Source organism: Psittacula echo, assembly GCF_963264785.1.
Source record: "Psittacula echo genome assembly, chromosome: 18".
Lineage (NCBI taxonomy): Eukaryota > Metazoa > Chordata > Aves > Psittaciformes > Psittacidae > Psittacula > Psittacula echo.
Window position 1 is genome coordinate 3691008 of NC_137754.1, and position 20808 is coordinate 3711815.

The following is a 20808-nucleotide window of genomic DNA, read 5'->3' on the forward strand; positions in this document are numbered from 1 at the left end:
CCTTGAGGGAGATCTACCCCCAAGCCGCCAGGGGGCACGCTGTACTCGCGGCTCCGAGTCTCTCTGCTTTCTGCGAGCCGGCGCAGGCGCAGTGCGGCGGTGTGCGCCATGGCGGAGACCCCGCCGGTGAAGAGGAAGCGGGAGGAGGAGGATGCGGATGGGGATGGCGCTGGCGATGCCGCCGCCCCGTTCCCGCTGGCGGAGCTGCGCCTGCGGCGTGTGCTGCGGGAGTCGGCGCGGGACAAGGCCGTGTTCCTGCACGGCGAGGTACCGCGGGGCGCCGGGGTTGGGGGGGGTAGGACCGGGTACACGCACCGCTGTTTACCGCGCCGAGCGCTAGCCCCGCCTCCCGCGGTGGTGACGTCAATGCAGGCCACGCCCCCATGGCCAGGTCGCGCCACCAACGGGAGCGTGTGGCGCGCCAGGTCTAGCGTGGCGGGAAACGCTTTTGTTCCCGCCCGTTATTCCCACGTTATCCTCCCCGTTGCCCCCTTTTTTTCGGTTTTCCATCCCGGTGCTTCCCAGAGCTGGGCAAAGGGGAGGGCCGGGGGGTGGCAGGAGGCGGCCGCTTCCCGCGCTGGAAGGCTTAATTCAGCGCTCTGGGTATGTTTGTATTAGTACCGGTGTTGCTTCTGGCCCCGAGAGCAGGTTTGTCGTGCTTGGTAGTGAAGTGGCATTGATCTGCAAGTACTATGCTAGCTCTGCAATGTAGATAGGATAGGCATATCAATACCTATAAAAGGTAAAGGTAAAGGGGTACCATAAAAGAGAAGTTATTTGGATCCCACACTGGTTTGGGTTGGAAGGGACCTTAAAGCTCATCCAGTTCCAACCCTCTGCCATGGGCAGGGACACAAGCTGCAGTGTTGCAGTCCCCCAGCCCCTTGCTGCCTGCCTGTGTCCTCATGCTGACCCTCTGACAGCCCCATGTTGACCTGAGAGTATCTGAGATGAAATCAGTGATGTGAGTCAGTGAGAATGTGGCTGCAGGTGCTGGGAGCATCCAGGGAGGTGCAGATGGGCTGAGACACTTCTCATCCTGTGCTCCTCAACAAAAACCTCCCTCATGGGTAGCAGATTCCTGCTGTCCTCAGGCTACATGTGCATTTATTTTGGATGGTTGGCTGATCCAGGAGGGGGTTTGTGTACAAGAATTGAGGGACAGCAATGCGTCTGCTCTGGAGCCTCAGGTCCTGGCCTCAAACTGGATCCATGTCACCAGCAGCTATATCGGTTCTTATTCCAGGTGACCGGCCCCTCTGGAGAGGGTACAGATGCTTTAGTCATCCTGGAAAAGACTCCTTTCCAGGAAGAGAAGCTGTTGGACCTGCTGAAGAAGCACACAAAGCTGGAGCTACGGATGCACAATGACATTTACAAGACATACCACCTCTACCCTCCTCCAGAGCTGAGTGGTGAGCATGGGGGTTCCGGAAGGGTGACATGGCTGTGATGCTGCTCCATGTGTTCCTACCTGCTCTGCTTGTGGTTTGACAGCAGCAGAGCTGGGGGAGCAGTAGATCATCGCTGCTTTGAAGGCAGCATCTTAATCTTGAGGTTTTGGGTGCTACCTCACTTCACTTCTTTTCCTCATGCTCGCCAAGCTATAGAGTTGCTGGACACTAAACAGATATCAGTTGATTCCTTGCCTGTGCCTTGATTTTAAGGTCAAGGGCTTGTGGGTGTGAAAGCTTTCCTTGTGTGTCTGTCTTCAGTGATGTTGGTTAACCTGGTATAAGGCACTGTCTCTCCCCATCATGTTTACCTTGATAACAGTCTGCAGAGCACATCTTGGCAGGTTGGGCACTTTAATTTAATGCTGGGATGTGCTTAAATTCCAAAGGTGCAGTGATTAATTACACGTGAATGCTTCCATAAGCACAGGGAGAGCCAAACAGGCTTAACAGAGTCAAAATTCATCAGAGTGATAGCTTTAATTAGAAGTTGTTGCAGTCCTGAATTGAATTCTTTGGATGTTTGATGTGCCTTCCCAAATACACCTGTGTTTTAATGCTCTTTCCATGGTGTAGGAGGAATCACTGTCTGTCTTTGGGAGCTTATGAGTTGTGCTAAGCTCCTCTTGCCCTGTGAAGGACTTGAAATCAGAGGGTTTGGTGTTACAACGCCACATTCCAAAGGCAGAAGATGTTAAAGCTGTGCACAGACTCCATCCTGCTTGAGCACCCACTGCAGCAACTTGCAGTGATTTCCACGAGGTGGCATTGCAAGACTAAAGTCCCCGGAGCCTCTCTCCAGCTGCAGCCCTGGCAGCTGGGCTGCCATCTGACTTCTTGTAGCACTTCGAGCAGTGCTCTTTAACTCCAGTGTCCCCCTGAACCAGTCTTACTTTATTTAAGGTTTATGCCAGTGTGAAAAGGCTGTTAAATGTCTCCTCTGTCAGTGCCATTCCTGGTCCTGCTTTATCTGAGAGGCTGGGGCAAATCCAGGTGAATCTGGGTCTTTTCGCATTCCATTTCTGGGTCTTTGTTAAACTAAAATCTCATTCGGGTTATTTGGTGTGTCCTCTGTGCTGTGGCTGCCCTGTGTTTGTGTTATGTATAGCTGGACCAAACCTGCTGTGCTTCTGGATGAGGCCCTATGCCATTCCTTCTGTTTGAATAGGGAAAAAGCTGCTGGCTTCCTTCTGCTAAAGCTTATCTCTTTAATTACTCTTACATTGCCTTTAAAAGGTAGGCTTTTGCAGATATGTTACCCAGTGGTTCATCTTTCCTCCTCACCCCTCTCCTTGTGGTTGCTCTGGATGTTGAGCAGCCCCAAGCAGGATATCAGGATGGGGCTGTGGATGCTGATGCTGCTATAAGCAGAGAAGCTTCTTCCTTAAAGCAGTTCAGTGCTCAATAGCTGGTTTTGTGGGCATGTTGCTTAAGCTGCTGGCAGGCAGCTGGGCTGGCACTGGAAGAAAGGGTTGTGTGTGTCAGGAGGGGAAGGAAATCACCCTTTTGAGTTGAGCCACGGCCCAAGAAGGGAGTTGACATGAGGAATGCAGCTCATAAACCTAAAACGGAGGAGAAATTTCCTGTAAGGCTGCAGACAGCGTCAAGGGATCCCGAGATGTGATCGTGCTGAGATGCAGTGAACCCTTGCATGGAGTCTCTCTCAGCCTTTTGGTCCCAGGGTTGGAGAGATAAAGAGTTTTCTCTCCTGTGACTTAGCACGATGCAGTAAAGGCCAAGTGGTTCATGGCATTAAGCAGTTCCTCTGAAAAGCCCCGGGTTGTGGTGTCACGCAGCTCCCCCTGGGGATTTCGCAGCACCTCAGATGGGTGGACCCCTCTTCTGCTCAGTCTCTTGCTGTCTAGAGATAAGATAAACCCCATGAGGAAATCACTGCCTCAAGTGACTCATGACACCGCGTGTGAGGAGTAGCCTCCAGCCCCTCTGCTTTTAAGATGTGTGTTTCTCAATGCCTCCTTTGTGGTCCCAAGTCCTTGGGCAGATCTTCTTTGAGCTGGAGTTTCTTGATAGCTAAAGGTGAAGGTTTTCTTCACCCTCTCCCATTGAAGTGCTGCTGTTCCCTCTGCAGAGTCAAGCTAACACAAGCCCTATGTGATGAAAGCTTGTTTCATCTTGGTGGTCCATTGCGAGTCTGGGCCAGTTGCTTTGTTTGCGTGGTGAAAGCCAAGGAAGGGAGGCCAAAAGCAGCACATTACCTCAGCAAGCACCTCCCCTCTGTCCTGGGAAGAGGAATTTCACTCTGCTGCTGCTTAAAGATGAGGTTTTTAGGGCTGGGAGCACACGGGTGTGGAGATGCTGGCCAGAGAAGGGACTCTGGTTTAAGTGGCCACTGGGAGGGATGGGTCTAGGCTAAAATGGGGGAATAAAAGGTATTTATAAAGCAGCTTGATAATGATCAGAACTCATCTGAAGGGCAGCAAGCTACCTGAATAAAGAGAAGGAAATGTGAGTGTGTTTGCAAGGAGGAACAGTGTCAGAGCTGACTCTGACTGCTCTGCTACTGGCAAAGGCAGGCGTGCGTAGCTTACTTTAAGGCCAGCTGCTGGATGTTGCCTAGGTTTAAGAGGCAGCTTATTCCTAGAAGTGTGGGAGATGGTGAAGGAAACCCAGCTCTGGGACTCTCCCTTGCAGTGAGAGCAAGGGCTGCTTTCATAGCAGGGGAAAGATGCTGTTGCCAAAGGCTTGGTTGCAAAAGTCAGATGGTTCAATCCATGTGTTCCCCAGTAGCATCCAGCTCCTGGTGGTGCTCACATCCATTCAGCAAGAAAATCTTGTTGTTTCCAATGAAAAGCAGCCTCCTCTTCCCTGGTTGCTGAGGGATGGTGTGTTTTACAGCCCCAAAGATGTGCCAGCATAATTTAAGGGCTCTTATCAATCCTTGAAGGAGTCTTTACTCGCTGGGCACAGCTCATCCCTCTGTTGCGTGCTGAAGATGATTAAAACCATCTCAAAACGAGCACAGCAGGAGATGCTCCATCTCTCTGACACGGGGCTGGGAGAAATGGGAGAGCATGGAAGGAAAGTATTCAGTCATGCAGGAAGTGATACATATCCCTGCTTTCCCTGGTCTGGTTTCAGGCAGCGTGGAGCTGGAGAGACTTGCAGGAGCTGCTGAAGGCAGGTTGGTTGTGTCCCAGTGTTTCCATGCTCTGCCTGTCTACGGGGCTTACCCAGCAAAGAGAGCTCCTTACGGAAGTGTAGATGCTGCAGCAGTGGGAGGTGTGGGGTGGGTTGGTAGGGGGTATCGCCATGCTTTGGTCTGCGGCTTGGTAACCTGCAGCTAGAGCCCCCCCACCCCGAGTCCCTTTTGGGAGGGAACCAGGGGCCAACCAGCCTTTGCCGGATGTCCCCAGCAGCTTGGCTTGCCCTGGCATGCACTGGCCTCTTGCAAGCTTTATCCTTTTCCTTATGTGCTGTTATCTCTTTCAATAAAGACAGCCCCAGATGGCAGAGGCGGTTAAAGTGAGGTGTTTCCATAACTGCTGTCCTGTGGTGATCATAAAACCGAACAAAAATACAGAAGGGGAGGGTGTGCATTGTTACATTTAGTTAAGGCTGCGTGGAAGGAGATAGTTGATGCTGGGAAGATGGTGTGGAGCTGTAAGCAGCAGGAAGGAGGCTTGCAGAGGAAGAGCGCAGTGCGGCTTTCAGTGCTGTTTCCTGGCCTTGGCACCTTCCTGCACCCCATGGTGGAGTTGATAAGGCAGGCAGATGATGAGCCAAAGCTCAGCTTCCTGCTAGCAAAGGGAGGCAAAAAGCACCCCTGCCTGGAAATAGAAACAGGTTGTTCCTGCCCTGTGTGTTCAAATGTATTTAAAACAGAACTAGAGCCCTCCATTTCAGTGTTGCCGAGTGGGATGGGAGAGGTGAGCACCGGGCACTCTCCAGGTCACCCTGGGCTCTCCTTGCTGTTTGAATCAGTTTGAAACTCAACAGGCCAAGCTGGAAGGGGATTTTGGCAGAGCCTGGGGAGAGTGTGGCATGGAAGAGGAGAAGGCACTTTCATATGTGCATGAGCTCGCTCTGCCTTCTCCTCTGCGACATGTATCTGTCCTGCTCCATAGGGAGCACAAACATGTTTCATCCTCTCCTCCTGGCAACGGTTGCCCTCAGCCCCTTCTCCCATAAATCCCCCAGTGTTTTGATTTTGTTTCTTGGTTGTTTTTAAGCTGAGTTTGCTTTTCTCCTGGGCAGGGAAACAACGGTGCGGGGCATCCCCTCCAACACCCTTCATAGGGTGACCTGCCCCATGGGTTGTTCTCTGCCATCACAGCACCTCTGCCTCCTGCTCCTTCAATGAAAGGTTCTTTCAATTAAACCTCCTTTATTATAACCCCCAGTTAATTGAGGGTCACTCCTGACTTCCAGAGTAAACCACAGGCATTCCGTGGCAGCCCATGGGAACACGTGGCTGATGTGACTCAGACCCAGCGAGCTCAAAACCCCGCATCATGTGTCCTAAAGCAGTTCTTTACCCTCATTTCCAGGCCAGGGTAGGTTTCAGCTACCCCACAGCCTACGTGATGCTTCAATGCACGTTGAGCCCTGCCAGGAGCACGGCGGCTTTTAAACTGGAGCATGAACACGGCCCGTTGCCAGCAATGGAAGGATTTCGTGGCGAGCCTGGTCTCGCCGTGGCTGTTTCCTGCCAGCCTTAGACAGGACTTTCCATCTTGTGCATGGGCTCTGAAATGCTCAGAGCCTGCCTATCGTTATCAAACGGCTCCTTGGGCTGTGGTAATTCATGTTAATGAGCATTGCTGGGGCGTTCCAGGGTTGATGAGACCTCTAGAAGGGAAAGAATCATTACTGAACCGCAGCCTCTCCCCCCTCTCCTCCTGCAGACATCTGCTGCTTGACTGCAGCTGCACGTTAAGGGTTCCTCTGATCTTGCACTAGGCTTTAAAGTAGCCAAGGTGGCTCTTCCCACCACCCAAACTGGGGAGGTGATGGGGAACCTGTGAAGGGTCCTCTGCAACCCCATCCTGGCCAGCACACGGGTTGTATTATCATCACCATGGAGGAGGTTTCTGCTGCAGTCCCTGCGCTTATTTTGGGCTATAAAATGAAATTGTGGAAGTTTCAGCCTGAGGCTGGACGTTATCTTTTGCCTCTTTCTTTTCTCCCCATTGCTTTGCTGGTCTTGAGTGAGGAGCAGAGGAGCTACAGCCTTGTATGTCTTTTTTTTTTCCTCTTGCTATTACATCATCCCACTAGAAGTGCTAAGGGAGTCCTGGAAAACAACCTTGTTTGAACATGTGTACGGTGGGAAACGGACCAGGCTGCCCTTGTGGTTTGCGTTTTCATATTTCATGTTACCAGCATTTTCCTGTGCATTTCATTAAGCTGGGTTTGGCATGAAATGAAAAGGCAGAGTCACCCGGCTTGTGCAGAGCCAGCCTTGAAAAGAGACAGCAGAAAACTAAAGACCCAAACCCTGGCTTTAGGAACAAATAGATCATGGAATAGTTTGGGTTGGAAGGGACCTTAAAGCTCATCCAGTTCCAACCCCCTGCCACGGGCAGGGACACCTTCCACTAGAGCAGGTTCCTCTAAACCCCGTCCAACCTGGCCTTGAGCACTGCCAGGGATGGGGCAGCCACAGCTTCTCTGGGCTTCTCGAGGCTGAACAAGCCCAGTCTCAGCCTGTCTAATATTAATACTATATTTATATTCAGTGTCTGGCTGTGTATTTAAATATATGATGCGCGAAGCATGCCTGTCTGGTACCATGGTGAGTGTGTAACCTGTGGGGTTTGTGCCCATTCTGGGCACAAGCTGCAGCACTGACAATGCCCTGGCCCCTTGCTTTGATCAGATCTGCTGTGGGTTTGTCCAGGTTCGTGGGGCTTTTCTCCTTCCAAGTGTTTCACCACTGTGCGTAAGATTTACTGCTGCAGAGGCTGTTGAGGTGTGTGCTTGTGTCCTGTTTAATGCCACACAAATCACGCAGCAGTTTTAATCTTCAGGTAAACAGAAACTGTTTTCCTAGGGTCACCAGCTGAATGCTCCCTGTCAGGTGGTGCAGGGGAATCACCTGCTCATCCCAAGCTCTATTAACCCATCAACCCACACTGTTTGCTCTGGATCCATCCCCATGCCCTTGACCTCTTTGCCTCCTGCGCTCAGTGCTCAAGGCCAAACATTGTGATGCCTAAGAGCTCTGGGAAGGAGCCGCTCCGTGTGCTGGCCCTGCTGCTTGCAGCTCACACCATGGCTGCTCTTGTGTCTGAGGAAAGTTGCTGGGTGTTTGCTAGGAGCTTTAGGTTTAAGTATGAGGAAGATACATCTCTGCCCTGGGGTGGTGTTTCTGTCCTGGTTGTTGAATGCATGCATGGGAGCCCCAGCTCTGCCCTGATGTTGCTGATACACCTGAAAGAGTGAGTGTGAGAAAAAGCCCTTTCAGACAGCAAACTCCTCCACTGAACTAGAAAGACAGGCCCTGGCTGTGTTGTTGGCTTCTCCCTCCTCAACAAAAGTAGTGGCAGCCTGGGAGGTTAAAGCACTTGTTTGCTTCCCATGTCTGTTCTCCCCCACCATAAGATAAGAGTGGTATCTCCTTTAGTGGGGCATTTATTGGGAAGGAAAACAGATTTATTGGGGACTGCAGGAAGCAGTGTGGGCTTTGTGCACTGAGTTATCACAAACGTGTTTGTTTCTAGAGATAAAGACCACGGTGGTGTACCCTGCCACGGAGAAACACCTTCAGAAGTACCTGCGCCAAGAGGTGCACCTCATCCGTGAAACCTGGGAGGATTACAAGAACATAACACTGCCCTACATCCAGTCCCAGAGCTTCAGCATCCAGGTACGGATACCACTGATTCCCTGCTGCAGGGTGGGTGAGTGTCTTTGATCTCCTTGACTGAACCAGCCCAGCTCTCTCAGCCTTTCTCCAGAGCAGAGCTGCTCCAGCCCTTGGAGCATCCCTGTGGCCTCCTCTGGCTTCACTCCAACAGCTCCATGTCCCTCTTGTGTTGTTGCCCCAGAGTGCAGCAGAGGGGGAGAACCCCCTCCCCTGACAATCTGGCCCTTCCCGAGGTTTCTGGAGACTTTCTGTGCTGGGACATTCCTCCTCCTTTCCAAGGGTGGCTCCCTGGGCGTTGGTGTTGTTCTAGGAGTCTCTTGGGTGTTGTGGAAATGGAAAGGCACAGATTGTTCTTGTATTACTGCATCAAAACTCACTCTTTGGACTTTGCCTGTAGCTCCTTTGCCATCCAGTCCCTAGTCCATGTGGTAAAGATGTGCTTTTAGTGTCCTTCTCACCCCAGGCAGCAGCAATGGGTTGTTTCTCCTGGTTTACATCTGTTTTGATCACTCCTCTCCTCTTCTTTAAAGACCAAAGGAACACAAGTCTGTAGGGACCAATTCATGCCAGCCTGTGCAGAAGGGGGAATAAACCAAATCCTTGGTCTGCTGAGGCTATCCATTAAAAATAAAGCCCCCAAAGACAACCAGCCGTTGATAATGCCATTTCTGGTCTTTATCTAACTGGGTTTGACAAGCAGAAAGGGGAAATATGAAGGGTAACTGAAATATCAGGGGACTACTACAGAGGCCTCTCTGTGTTCTGCTGGAGGATGCAAAGCCCGGGTGCTTTCAGTATAATAGTCTTATTGTGGTGCCAGTCTTTGGACGTGTGTTGTCCTCACTGGGCCTTATGCTGGAAACAGCAAGAGCAGGCAGCTGATGACCTGCTCATCACATGAGGCAGCACTTGGGTTTAAAATCCAGCTCATCTGATCAGTGAGCTTATTCAGGGCACTGATAGCTTGGATATGTGACAAGAACAGGCCCAGCACCAAACCAAGGGGCAAACTTCCATTTCCTGCCCTGCTTTCCTTCCAGGGTCACAGAGCACCATGATCTTGTGCCATGCTTTCCAAAATCACTTGGAGAATCTAATCTTCTCTAAGATGTTGTTGCTAGGAGAAAAGACCAGGAATTTAAGCAAAAACCCCAGATCAAGGGAGGAGAGGTTGGCTTCTCCCTAAGGGATATATTCAGGTCAGTTCACAATGATCCTAAGTTTTGATTTGATTAATGAAAGTCTTGACAGAGCTCCCCAGAAGGGTTCTTTTCAGTGTCTAGTGTGCACACCATCCACTGGCTGAGCTCAGTGAGTGTCTGTGAGACTGGCTGTGCCTTCCCAGCCCAACCAAAGCATTTCACACCTAAAATTGGTGGGGAAAATGATGCTTTAAAACCTTGTTTGACCATAGACTTGAAGGGCATTTTGGAGGTATAAAGAACCATAGAATGGTTTGGGTTGGAAGGAACCTCAAAGCTCATCTAGTTCCAACCCCTTGCCATGGGTATTTAGTGCTTGCAGCAGCTCCATCTCTGGAGCAGCCAGGTCTGGCTGGAGTATTGCTAGACCCCATTGGGGAGGATTATCCCCACATCCTCCTAGGGGCAAATGCGGCTATTTCTACACTGGGCTAACCCTCTGTGTTCAGTGCCTCATCTCCTGCTGTGGCCAGTTCTTAATGCTTGAGAGAAAGCAAAGCTGCCTGAATAAATCAGTGCAGTGCCGCACAGCAGGGTCGGGGGGGGGGATCTTTTCACTGAAGTGCTTATAACAGCCTGGAGTTTGTTGTTGGAGTGTTATGGATAATTGACTACAAATGTTACCAGCCGTGAGATGATTTGGTCATCTTAAAATCAAGTTGTTGTTTGGTTTGGTTTGGGTTTTATGTTCTAGTTGCAGGGAATGTGCGCTAATCCATGAGCTTGGGCTAATTGTGCCCGAGGTGGTTGTTTTCTCTGCTGGTTTCTAAGTCACATATTTCTCTTTCAGTGGGTGTATAATATCCTGGAGAAGAAAGCTGAGGCCGATCGAATCATCCATGAAAACCCAGATCCTTGCGATGGCTTTGTTCTAGTTCCAGATTTTAAGTGGACTCAAAACCAGGTTGGTTTGCTCCTCTTAGCTTTGGAGAGATGCTGCTTGCCTGAAGGTAATCCAGAGGAAATGTCCACTTTCATGCTGCTAATAGCATGCTAATGAAAGTTTTAGTAGGGGAATGTGTCCTTCCTCTTCCTGCTGTCATTAAGTGATGGTATTGCCAGAGCCTTTTATCACATGCTAATTGTGGCCACTGCAAAACTCAGGCTGTTCCCACTGCTGCTGGTGGTGATTTATTTATTAGGATCCCTTTCTCTTTCCTGTATTAGCCCAAATGGTGCTGTGATGTGTTTGAACCTGAAGCCAGCTGCCTGTTTGCTCCTTCTGAACTTGACTGGGGCTTTGTTTCTTTTTGCAAGCCTCAACTTTAGGGACAAAGGGGGCTGATGTTGTCCTTTGGTTGCTGTGATTAACTCTCCTCCGTGCAATGTTAAACAGATGGTTTATAGCTTAGGAGCGGCTGCTTAACCCCTCGTGGGAGTGGCCATTCACTAAAACACAGAAGGTTTTAACCAGGCTGTAACTCATGTGCAACACAACTCTGTGTTTCTGTGCTGGTGCTGGGTGAGCACAGGTGAGTGGGTCACTGCAGGGCAATCTCTGGTCACATCAGCTTGTGACAAATCCCTTGTCAGGCAGTGATGGGGTAACCAAACCCAAATTTCTGCTTGTTCACTGGGAAGCACAACCTTCTTCCTGCAGAGGCTGATACCTGGGGAACTTGAACTGTGCCTTGTTCTGTGCCTTTTACTTTCAGGGTGGTAATATGCTTCAGGCAAAGCCTCAATGTAAATCGTCACTTGCATCAGGATTACAGATGGATGGGCTAAAAGTTGTGCTTTGGGGACCTGTTGTATCCACATCTTGCAGGTGGCATGGCCAGGGAGCGCTTAAATGGTGGGATTTGTCCTTGGGAGAGCCTCTTGTTGTGCTGGACAGGATCTTCTTGGTTTCTTCCCACTGCTGGGCTGCTGTCTGCAGCAAGAGATCCCTGGGGCTAGCCAGGCCCTTTGCCTGTCTTGTTCCCAGGCAGGCGAGCCAGCATCCCAGCAAGGGCTGTTGACTTCTGCCTTTGAGCCAAGGAATTTCTTCCTGGCTGTGGGTGATGCTGAGCCAGAGCTTCTCCTGGCAGCCCTGGGGCTACCACCAGCACAGGTTCCTTCTGCCTCCTCCCATCAAACAGGCAAGGCTACTAAATTAAATCAGCGAAGCAAGGCACCCCCTGAAATCCCTTCCACAGCATTACCTTAGCCCACAGAATGGTGTGAATTCACCTAGAGTTGTATCAGGCTGATGGATAGGAGGAAGATCTCTCCATTGTGCTTGCTGCCATCCTTAACCTTCTGGGCGCTGCATCAGCTCCTTCTGCCCAACCTTGGTAGAGGTTTTGAGTTGATTTCTTTTGGTTTTGGTTTGGTGTTTTTTCATGTTTTAAAGCCTTTTTGTGTGGTTTTGTGCTTTCTTCCCACTCCTTTTGAGCCTCTCTCAAACCCGCAGGAGCCCCGAGGCGTTGCCTGAAACGATGCCCGGCATGACATCAGTCAGAGCCTTTTTAGCAACAGCCTTATTTGTTTCAAACAGCAACATGCAGATGTTGTTCTAAAGGAGAAGAGCTGTTTGCTTTTCCTCCCGCCAGCCAGCCCTGCTCCAAAGAAGACAAGCTGATACGAGCTGTGCACAAGCTGCTTTGGGAATCAAACGGAACCATGAGCATCGCTGTGCTGGCTGGGTGCAAACAACAGCTTCGTGTTCGAGAGCCCCGAGTCAGGGTCCTCGGAGCATCTTTTGGCATGAGCAGCTCTTTCCTGAGAGCCAGATGGTCTCAGATATCTAAACCCTTTTATTTGCAGTGTTCATATGGGAAAGCTGAAGGAGACAGGGATTTATTTTATTTACTTTTAAAGGGTAATGATCCACATCTCTATGTCTTGTTAAACATTGAAGTGCTTTGGGAGATGCCAGAGGTCTGCCTGAGAGCTGCTCAATGGGTGTTTTACTGCACTGGTGTTGTCCAGTGACCGATTAGGTCTTGAAAATAGTTATTTATAGGATTGGTGTGACTGGAAGTGGAGCTATTTGCACGGTGGAAATGTGGGAAGGTTTTCACTTGGAAACATCTACAGTTGCCATTCTGGCTGTTGTGATTCACTGTAAATCCTCATCTGAGTGTGGAGATGAACCATTGAGCTCAAAGGGCCGTGCTCGGGGTGCTGGCAGATCCCATGGAGTAGAGTGGGTGCCAGCCTCAATCTGCACCAGGACAATGTATTTGAGATGTTCAGGGGTGTGCTGTGAACATGCAAGGGCTGTGTAGAAAAGAGTTGATCAATTGATCTGCCTTTAAAGCTGAGGAGATACTTGTGGTCCTACTGTGTATGGGTTGGGGTGAAGCTGTTGTCTCCTAGTTAGTGCTGGACAAACCTCATTTTGCCCAGAAATGATGCTTAGAGATGCAGTGGGTGAATGCATCTTATAGTGGGAGCTTCATACTGGGTTCAGCCCAGCTTGGCTGTGGGCTAAACATGCTGGAGGTAGCCCCTTATCACACAAGCTGGGGTTGGTGTGTTGGGTCCAAAGTGCTCATGCCTCCATCTGCTCTGTAGTCACCTCCGTCTCTCTCTGCAGCTGGATGACCTGTACCTGATAGCCCTTGTTCACCGCAGGGAGGTCAAGTCTCTTCGGGACCTGACCGCTGAGCACCTCCCGCTGCTGAGGAACATCTTGCAAGAAGGGAAGGTAAGAGCATGGCTGGTCCAATGCTGCTCTCCTGGCCAGGGAGAACACAGCCTGCTTGTCACAGGGTCCCTGGTGACCAACCTACCCACCCATAGCACCATAGGTGCACCCATAGCACCCATAGGGGACCGCTAATGGGAGGTGGCAATAGGTGATGAACCGAGGCTGTGAGCACCTTTCCCTGGGGCATTGGAAAACCATGTGGCATTCAAAGTGTTTTAGGGGTGCTCAATACATCCCTGTTAGCAGAGAGCTGCAGGATTCCAGCCCTGTCTTATCCACACTGGTAAAAGGGCAGTGGTGGAATCACTGGAAGTGTTCGAACAACATGTAGGTGAGACCCTTAGTAACATGGTTTAGTGGTGGCACTGGCAGTGCTGGGGGAACTGTTGGACTTGATCTTAAAGGTCTTTTCCAGCCCAGTTGATTCTATGATTCCTCCCAAGCCCTTGATTGTTTTCATTGGCAGACAAGTGTTTTCCAGCCCTGTGCTGGGGCATGCTTGGTGCAGATGAATGCACGATAGCTTCTCTTTCCTTCACCGCCTTAGAAACTCAGGAAGTAATTGCACTGGGGAAAGTGGAGATGAATGGAGAGATTAGCCAGGGGATTGCAGTGCACCCAGCCAGCGTGCCAGAGCTCACCAGCACTGCTCAGAGCTTTAATTACACTGGTTGGTAACAGATCTCTGTAACTCACCGGGTGAGCTGGAGTGATAAGGGTAGAATGGAAAGTGATACGAGCACCAGGGGAGGAAAGTGGGGCAGCTGAAGGCATTCCTCCAGCCCTGTGGAAGCCGAAACACGGGATGGGGAATGCTCTGTCCCTCCCCTCTCCCTTGCTGTGAGGATGGAGAAGCAGAAATCACTTCTGTCTTTCTCTCCACCATCCAGGGATGCTCCTTCCAAGCCTGTCCACACACTGCTTGCCCCCATGCCCTCACTGTGTGTTCCAGTCCTGACCTATGGTGGTTTCCTTTGTCCTCAGGAGGCTATAATGAAGCGTTTCGGCGTGCCTGGCTCCCAGCTGCGCATCTACCTGCACTACCATCCCTCCTACTACCATCTACACGTGCATTTCACCGCCCTGGGCTACGACGCTCCGGGCATCTCCGTGGAGAGAGCCCATCTCCTGACAGATGTGATTGACAACCTGGTGCTGGACTCCACGTACTACCAGAAACGGGCTTTGACCTTCGCCCTTCAGGCAGACAAAGCGCTGTTCAAGAGATTTCAGGAGGCAGGAAGGGTGTGAGCAGGCAGAGGCGCTTTTGTATCTTTGTGGTTTTAATAAATGCCTAGTTTAGGTTTATTTTTAAAAGAGGTTTTTTTTGTTAACTGATTTTGTACCAATTGGGGCTGATGGCTCATTGTATAGAAACCATGTCTTCTGCTCAAGTCAATTAAAACATTGATTGAGTAACTCCTTTTAGTGTGCTGGTCTATACCGGGGTCGTAGCAGTGAGCTGGGATGCAGCAAGCAGAGCGTCTGTGCGCATCCATAGTCTAAACCCAAACGACAACCCTTGACACCAAACAGGGCTGAAGGGGTCCAAGAAGGTTGGATGTGGCTTGGAGCAACCTGCTGTAGTGGAAGGTGTCCCTGCCTGTGGCAGTGTTGGAATTGGATGAGCTTTAAGGTCCCTTGCAACCCATTCTGTGGTTCTAAGACCTGGTGAGAGCTGCCTGTTGTGATAGGAAAAACCTGATTTCAGGATGCAGAGAGAGGTTTGGTCTGCTGCCCCCAGCCTTTGGTTCCCTGCATCTTGCCCTCTGGACACCAACCTCTGAAAACTTGATGAGTTCTCGCTGCCAAAAAGGGCTCTGGTTTCAGCCAGGAACCAGGGATGTAATTGCAGGAATCATCTTGCTGGGTTACCCACTTCTTTACTCATTTCACCAGCCTGCTCTCTGCAAAGGTGGATTTTTCACAGATGGGAGGTGAAAACCAGCAGAGAATTGCTGTTCGCAGATGTGATCTGTTGTTTGCAGAGCACTGCCCTGTGATGGAGCAGCCCGGAGCTGGCGGCATTGCATGCAGCAGCATCAGAGATGCCTGGGGCTTTGTTTGCCTCATCCGATTAATAGATATTCAGGTCAGGCAGTTCCCTGATACCTTTTAGCAGCAGGGAGAGGCAGAGCATCTGGATGCAGCCACCTTTTCTTACTATTGTTTCTCTGCAGAAACGCAGTATATGGTAAGAAAGCCAGGGCAGTCTGCCGGGGAACCTTTCCCTCTTGTTTCAACTCTACCCATCTCCTAGCAGTTGATTTGGTAGCTGCTGTGGAAGTGAATCTGGAGATGACCAGTGTGGTTGGCCATGCCCTGGCTCTCTGCATCCCTAGGATTTAAGTTGCTAAAGGAAATTGATGATTATTTATTACATACTGGAGTGTTTTCTGTGCTAAGAGGGAGCTTGGTCTCCCTAGGTGAGGCAAAATCAGTTTTACAGGATAAACAGCAGATGGGACTATCCTGTCAACCAGGAAGCTTTCCTCTTCTCCAGCTATTAAACCAGAAGGCAAACCTGCCTTGAGAGTAGATGCTTTAAGGGCTGTGGCAGACAACCAAGCAGCACATCTGCAACCAGAAGGAATCCTTTCTCTTGGCAGACGAGAAAGGATGCTTCTTGGCCAGTGACCCACCTCCTCTGGAGCAGGGGGGATCCATAGAGACCAGGACCCCAGGAGAAGAGGTCAGGGGGATGCTTGTTGATGGACCTGTGGCTGGGGCCTTCAAAGCACTTATTGAGGTCCTGGGGCTGGGTTTGCGGAGCCAGACCAGCACTTCCAGGCCATGGATTGAGGAAGGGTGAGGCTGAGGTGGTCGCAGGACAAAAGTGGCTTGTGCTGGCCATGAATTGCCCCATTCTTGTCCCTCTGGAGCAGATGCTGTGAGCCTGGCTGAGGGCACCCCCTTCTCCTTTGTGAACAGACCGTGATTGCCTGGCTCCTGCTTTGTCCTTGGCACCTTTCTGGGAGGGTTTTGGCTGTGGTGATGGTGTGAGGCCATCCCGGGATGGCAAAACCTCAGTGAGAGAGAGCAGCTCTGTTCCTCACTGCATCTTCTAAACCCTTGTATCCATGTAATTTCCGAACAGCTTTGGGCTGGGCGGTGGCAGAGCTTCTTACAAATCACTGCTCAAACAGCCGGGAAGTTTCTTTTATCCCCTTCTTTTCCTCTACAAATCACCTGGCTCTCTTTGTGCTGAATTAATCTAGCTGGCAATTTATCCTTTGTAAGTGGAATATTAGGGCAGGGTGTAGTCATTAGCAATGACTAACTACCCAGTGAAAGCTTGTGCCATTCTGCCAAGGCAGCAAATGTGCTTCCCAAAGACACTTTGTCTCTTGGAGCTGTGGTGGCCACTGAAAGAAGCTCTTTGGTGGCCTTTGGGTCCACCCAAGACTTGAGTAGGGTGGATGTGGGTGTTGTGTGCCCCTTGGCATGAAACCATGGTTTACTCAAGCCTTGGTGGAGCTCAAGCCCCACCATTGGGACCTCTTGGATACAGAGAGTCAGGCACGGCAGCTCTCTGATGGGGGGTTGGCACCTCTGGGTCCTTTTGATGCTGCCCCAAGCTGCAGGGGGATGAAGGCATCACCCCAACACAAGCCCATCCCACCAGAAGGGAGTGAGAATATCCTGGGAAGCGAAGCTTGGCAGCCTCTTTAAATGCTGTGTCTTGGGGGCATGGTAAAAATAGACATTTGGGATGCATTATTATTGCTGGCGTTTATTGAACGCCGCTTATTGTTTTCAGATGCAATAAACAGAGCAGGGGAACCCAAGAGACCAAAGGGGCTCAACATCCTTCAAGCACATCCCAGCTCACTCCTTGCAGAGCTGTGGCCCACTAATTGCCCCGGCATCATTGACAAGCCAGTGGCAATTAAAGCCAGATTACAAGGGCTTTGCCTGTCACCATGGGTAAAGCTCTGCCCTGTTGCTTTACTTATGGGCAAGGAAGCCCCATCCTTGAGATGAGATGAAGATGCTCTTCAAATATTGATGTAGTTGTTCAGTGAGCCTTGGCAAGACCAGAGCCATCAGCTCAACAGGTATTTTATCAATCGGCACCAGCCTTGGTCTTCAAATGGGGCTGATCGCCTCCCCATTCCATCAATCTCTTGCTTTCCAGCCCAATAAATAGGAATAAAATCCACTGCCTGCTCCGGGGCCAATATTCCATATTATTTCCTAATTAAAAATCAGTGTTAATATTGTCTTGGAGATTGGCAAAACCCACCCTAGAGCAGGAGGGATGGGGTTTGGACTGTTGAAATGAACGCCTTGAGGGGGTTGGCTGCTGAGTTCGTGTGTAGTGATGATGATAGGGATGGAAACGAGAATCCCGTGAGATACTGAGGTGGGGATTAATTTCTCTGCAGGGAAACAAGCAACAAAAATCCCCCTTAAATCTTGACTTGGTGATTTTAGGCAAAGCATCACCTCATGGTGGATTTGATGGGGGAATGGTGCGACCCCCCCCAAAAAAAAACCCATTAATTTGCTGTGAGCTGCTCTTATTCGGGGTGAGATTTGCGCCAACGACGGGCTTGCTCCCAGAGCTGTGGTTTCCAGCTGCGAATGGAAGGGGGGAATTGTCCTCTCCCACCTCCCCGATGGCGGGGCCGACTGCTTCCAGCCCCCGGGATGCTCTTCCCTCCCTCCATCCCTCCCTCCCGGCGCTGTGCGCAAGCGTGCCCGCTCCCTGCCCGCTCCCCGCCCGCCCGGCTCCGGGCCGGCTCCGCATCCCGCCCCGATCCCCGCCGCCTCCCGCAGCCCCCCTCGCCCGCCCCATGGTGAGTCCGCAGCCTGTCTATGGGGGGGGTTCTCCTCCTTTTCTTGCCCCCCCGTGCTCCGTGTCCGGGTCTCCGCTACAAATCCAACCGCTGGGATTGAGCAAAATGGGATTGGGAAGGAGGGGGGGAGGAAAATCCCGTTTTGGGTATTTTTTGGGGAGTCTTTTAGAGGTTGGGATATGTGATGTGTTGGGAAGGAGGCGGAACAGGCAGCGCTGCCTGCGTATGGGTTTTGCATGTGGGGGGAGATGCAAATTGGGGATATGGGGGGAACCCCCCCATTAACCAATGCTTGGACCCCCAGTGATGCATCCTATGCCATTGGTGTGGCTGTCGCAGTGAGTGTGGCATGGTGGAAAGCAGGAAAGCAGCTTTATTTCCGTGTTTTGCAATTATTATTTATCCAATTAATGTAATTAATTAGTGCCTGAAGCGCGGTCAAGCTTCCAGGTGCGAAAGCCCCCCACTGCTCTTGCGATGCCATCCTGCCCCATCTCCAGTAAAACAAAACCCCAGCGTCTCGCTGGGATGATCCAGCCTTGGGCATCATTCCTACACACAGCTACCCATAAGGAGAGAGAACGCACCCCGAGGCCCCCGGCAGGATTGATCCTGGCACCTCCCAGCAGCTCGGTTGCGATGGGTATGTGCAATTTGAATGCCTGGGTGCCAGTGAAAGGATGGGAAAATCCTGCTGGAGGCCCCGGGGAGGGGAGGATGTGCCCCGTGTGCAGCTCAGGATGAGGCTGTGAGCAGAGGAATGATAGATTTAGGTGGTCTTGTGCTTTTTATTTCCATCCCTGAGCATCCTCTGAGCTGTTGATGAAGGCGCTTCCAAATCCTGGTCATCCCAAAGGGGTAGAAGGGACTGATCCTGGTGTGGACAGAGTGGGATCTGGGCATCCTGGTGTAGAATATTGATAACCCCCCATTGCACTCCATTACGTGGCTTGGAGCTCCCTTTTCCCATGGGACAGGCATGTTCCTGGGGGAATAATGAAGTTGATTGCCCCAAGACAACAGAAAAAGGACCAACCAGACCTTCCCTCATTGATCTTTCAATGTCAGGTCAGGCACATCTCTACCAACGGGGTTTTACTGTTCTGGGAGCGAAGAACAAAGGGAATTCTTCCTCCAGCACCTTTTCCATGCTCCTGAGCTTGGGTATCGGCCATGGGATGTGATTTCCCAGCGGGTTGATGGAGCAGTGCCGGTGCTGTCCCGATGCCTGGTGGGTTGGTGCAGTCTGATCTCCATCCCTTTGTAAGATGAACTAATTTAAGTTTTGTGGTATAGCTTCTGGGAGATTCCTGCTGGGAATATGCCTGGCTTCTGTGCAGGGATCTCCCTCTGACCACTCTCGGAGATGAAGAGGCTGGTGGTGGAGCCTGAGGCTTTTCTTCCTCCTATGGAGCCATGCTGAGAGAGCTGGGCTTGTTCAGCCTGGAGAAGAGAAGGCTTTAGGGAGACAACCTTCTCCCTTTGCTTAGCAAAGGGGCTGGAGCAGGCGGGGGGGTCTGTGCTGTTCCCTGCTCTTGGGCAGGATCTTTGGGATCAGGAATCAGCTGTGCTGGGACTGGTAGCTTGAGTCCACTTGTATTTCAGCTCTCCAATGTGTACTGCGATTCCCATTGTGTTGCATAGCAGTTCTCGGTAGCGCATCCCTGATCCCAGCCTGGGAAGAGCCGGGATCTTGAGCAGAAGACTCGGAGGTGGACTCATCCTAGGAGATGCCGCCTGCAGCTGTGAGGTCTCCTCTTCCTACCCTGGCTCCTAACATGTCTAACCTATGACGAGCTCCTAACATCATTATAAACTATAGGATGGGATCAGTGTGCTTTGCTGGACTCTCCCAAACCCCCCTGCTTAATTATCTCCATCATTAGAGGGCTGCTCGCTCCTGCAGCTCCAGGCAATGCTTTAATAGCAACTTCCACAGCAAGGCACCAAATCCCATGAGGATTATAGGCTCTGCAAGTGCAAATATAAGAGGAGGAACTGGCTGTTGACACTAATTTTAAGGGATGTCCACTGTGGAGTAGAATGTCAAATAGAACTGGGAGCGTAACAGTGATCAGAGGCCACCCATGGAGTGAAAACCCACTCAAGCCTCTTCTCGAGAGCTTTTCCTATTGTGCTTTTAAAACCAAAATAATTTATCTTATATTATTTTCCCCCCTTCTGGTTGTTTTCTCTGGGCACAGTGTGTAAAGAAGCAGGGATGTGGTCCTTCCTCCTGCAGAGGATAGCACCTTCGCCTGCACCCCTGTGGGGACCCCGGCGATAGGCGACACTTACACAAGCAGTTTTGGTTGTGCAGCCAGAAAAGGAAATGATTTGACTCTTTCCCTCTGCCTGTGCAACTTCTGGTTCTCTTTTTTGGGGTTTCTTCGTAACCTCCCCTTTGCCTTCCTCTCGTGCTTGGACACCGACAGCTTCTCCCTCTTCCAGCTGCGATCCTCATGGTCTTTATTGACCTCTTCCTATGAAAACCCTGCCTCTTCTTGGGAGGGAAAAAAACGCAAGCCAGTTCCTGCTAACCTCTCGCATTTCCAGCTGCATGTGACCGGGGTTGGGCTGGAAAGTTTCCTCAGAGGAAGGAGAAAGGGATTTGGTGAAACCAGAGGAGGAGCCACCCTCCATCCTGGTTTGCTTCTGCCTGGTGGATGCTCAGGGTGCTTTCGGGCCAGCGTGGGCTCCGGCTCCTCTCCAGGATGTGTGCTGCTGTCTGCAGGAGGCCGTTAAGCTGCAGTGCCAGCTCGCGGATGCTCCGGCTCCGCTGCGCTGCCCATCGGCATGGGTTGATGGCTACTGAGACCCTGCGAAGGTGTGTGGGAGCGATGGAGCTGGGAAGGATGCAGGCCTTCAGTGCATGGTGTGGCTG

At 51.2% G+C, this 20808-nt stretch overlaps 1 protein-coding gene across 1 annotated transcript; it reads left to right on the top strand.

Moving 5' to 3' along the window:
- Window positions 1–108: 108 nt before the first annotated feature.
- On the top strand, window positions 109–14445 carry DCPS (decapping enzyme, scavenger; the record flags this gene model as incomplete). The annotated part of the gene is made up of 6 exons (XM_080631615.1): window positions 109–267; window positions 1247–1415; window positions 8138–8283; window positions 10276–10389; window positions 13009–13119; window positions 14107–14445. 6 exons carry the CDS (start codon window positions 109–111, stop codon window positions 14371–14373), a joined length of 966 nt encoding a protein of 321 aa, XP_080487741.1. The 3' UTR covers window positions 14374–14445.
- Between the last annotated feature and the right edge of the window lie 6363 nt (window positions 14446–20808).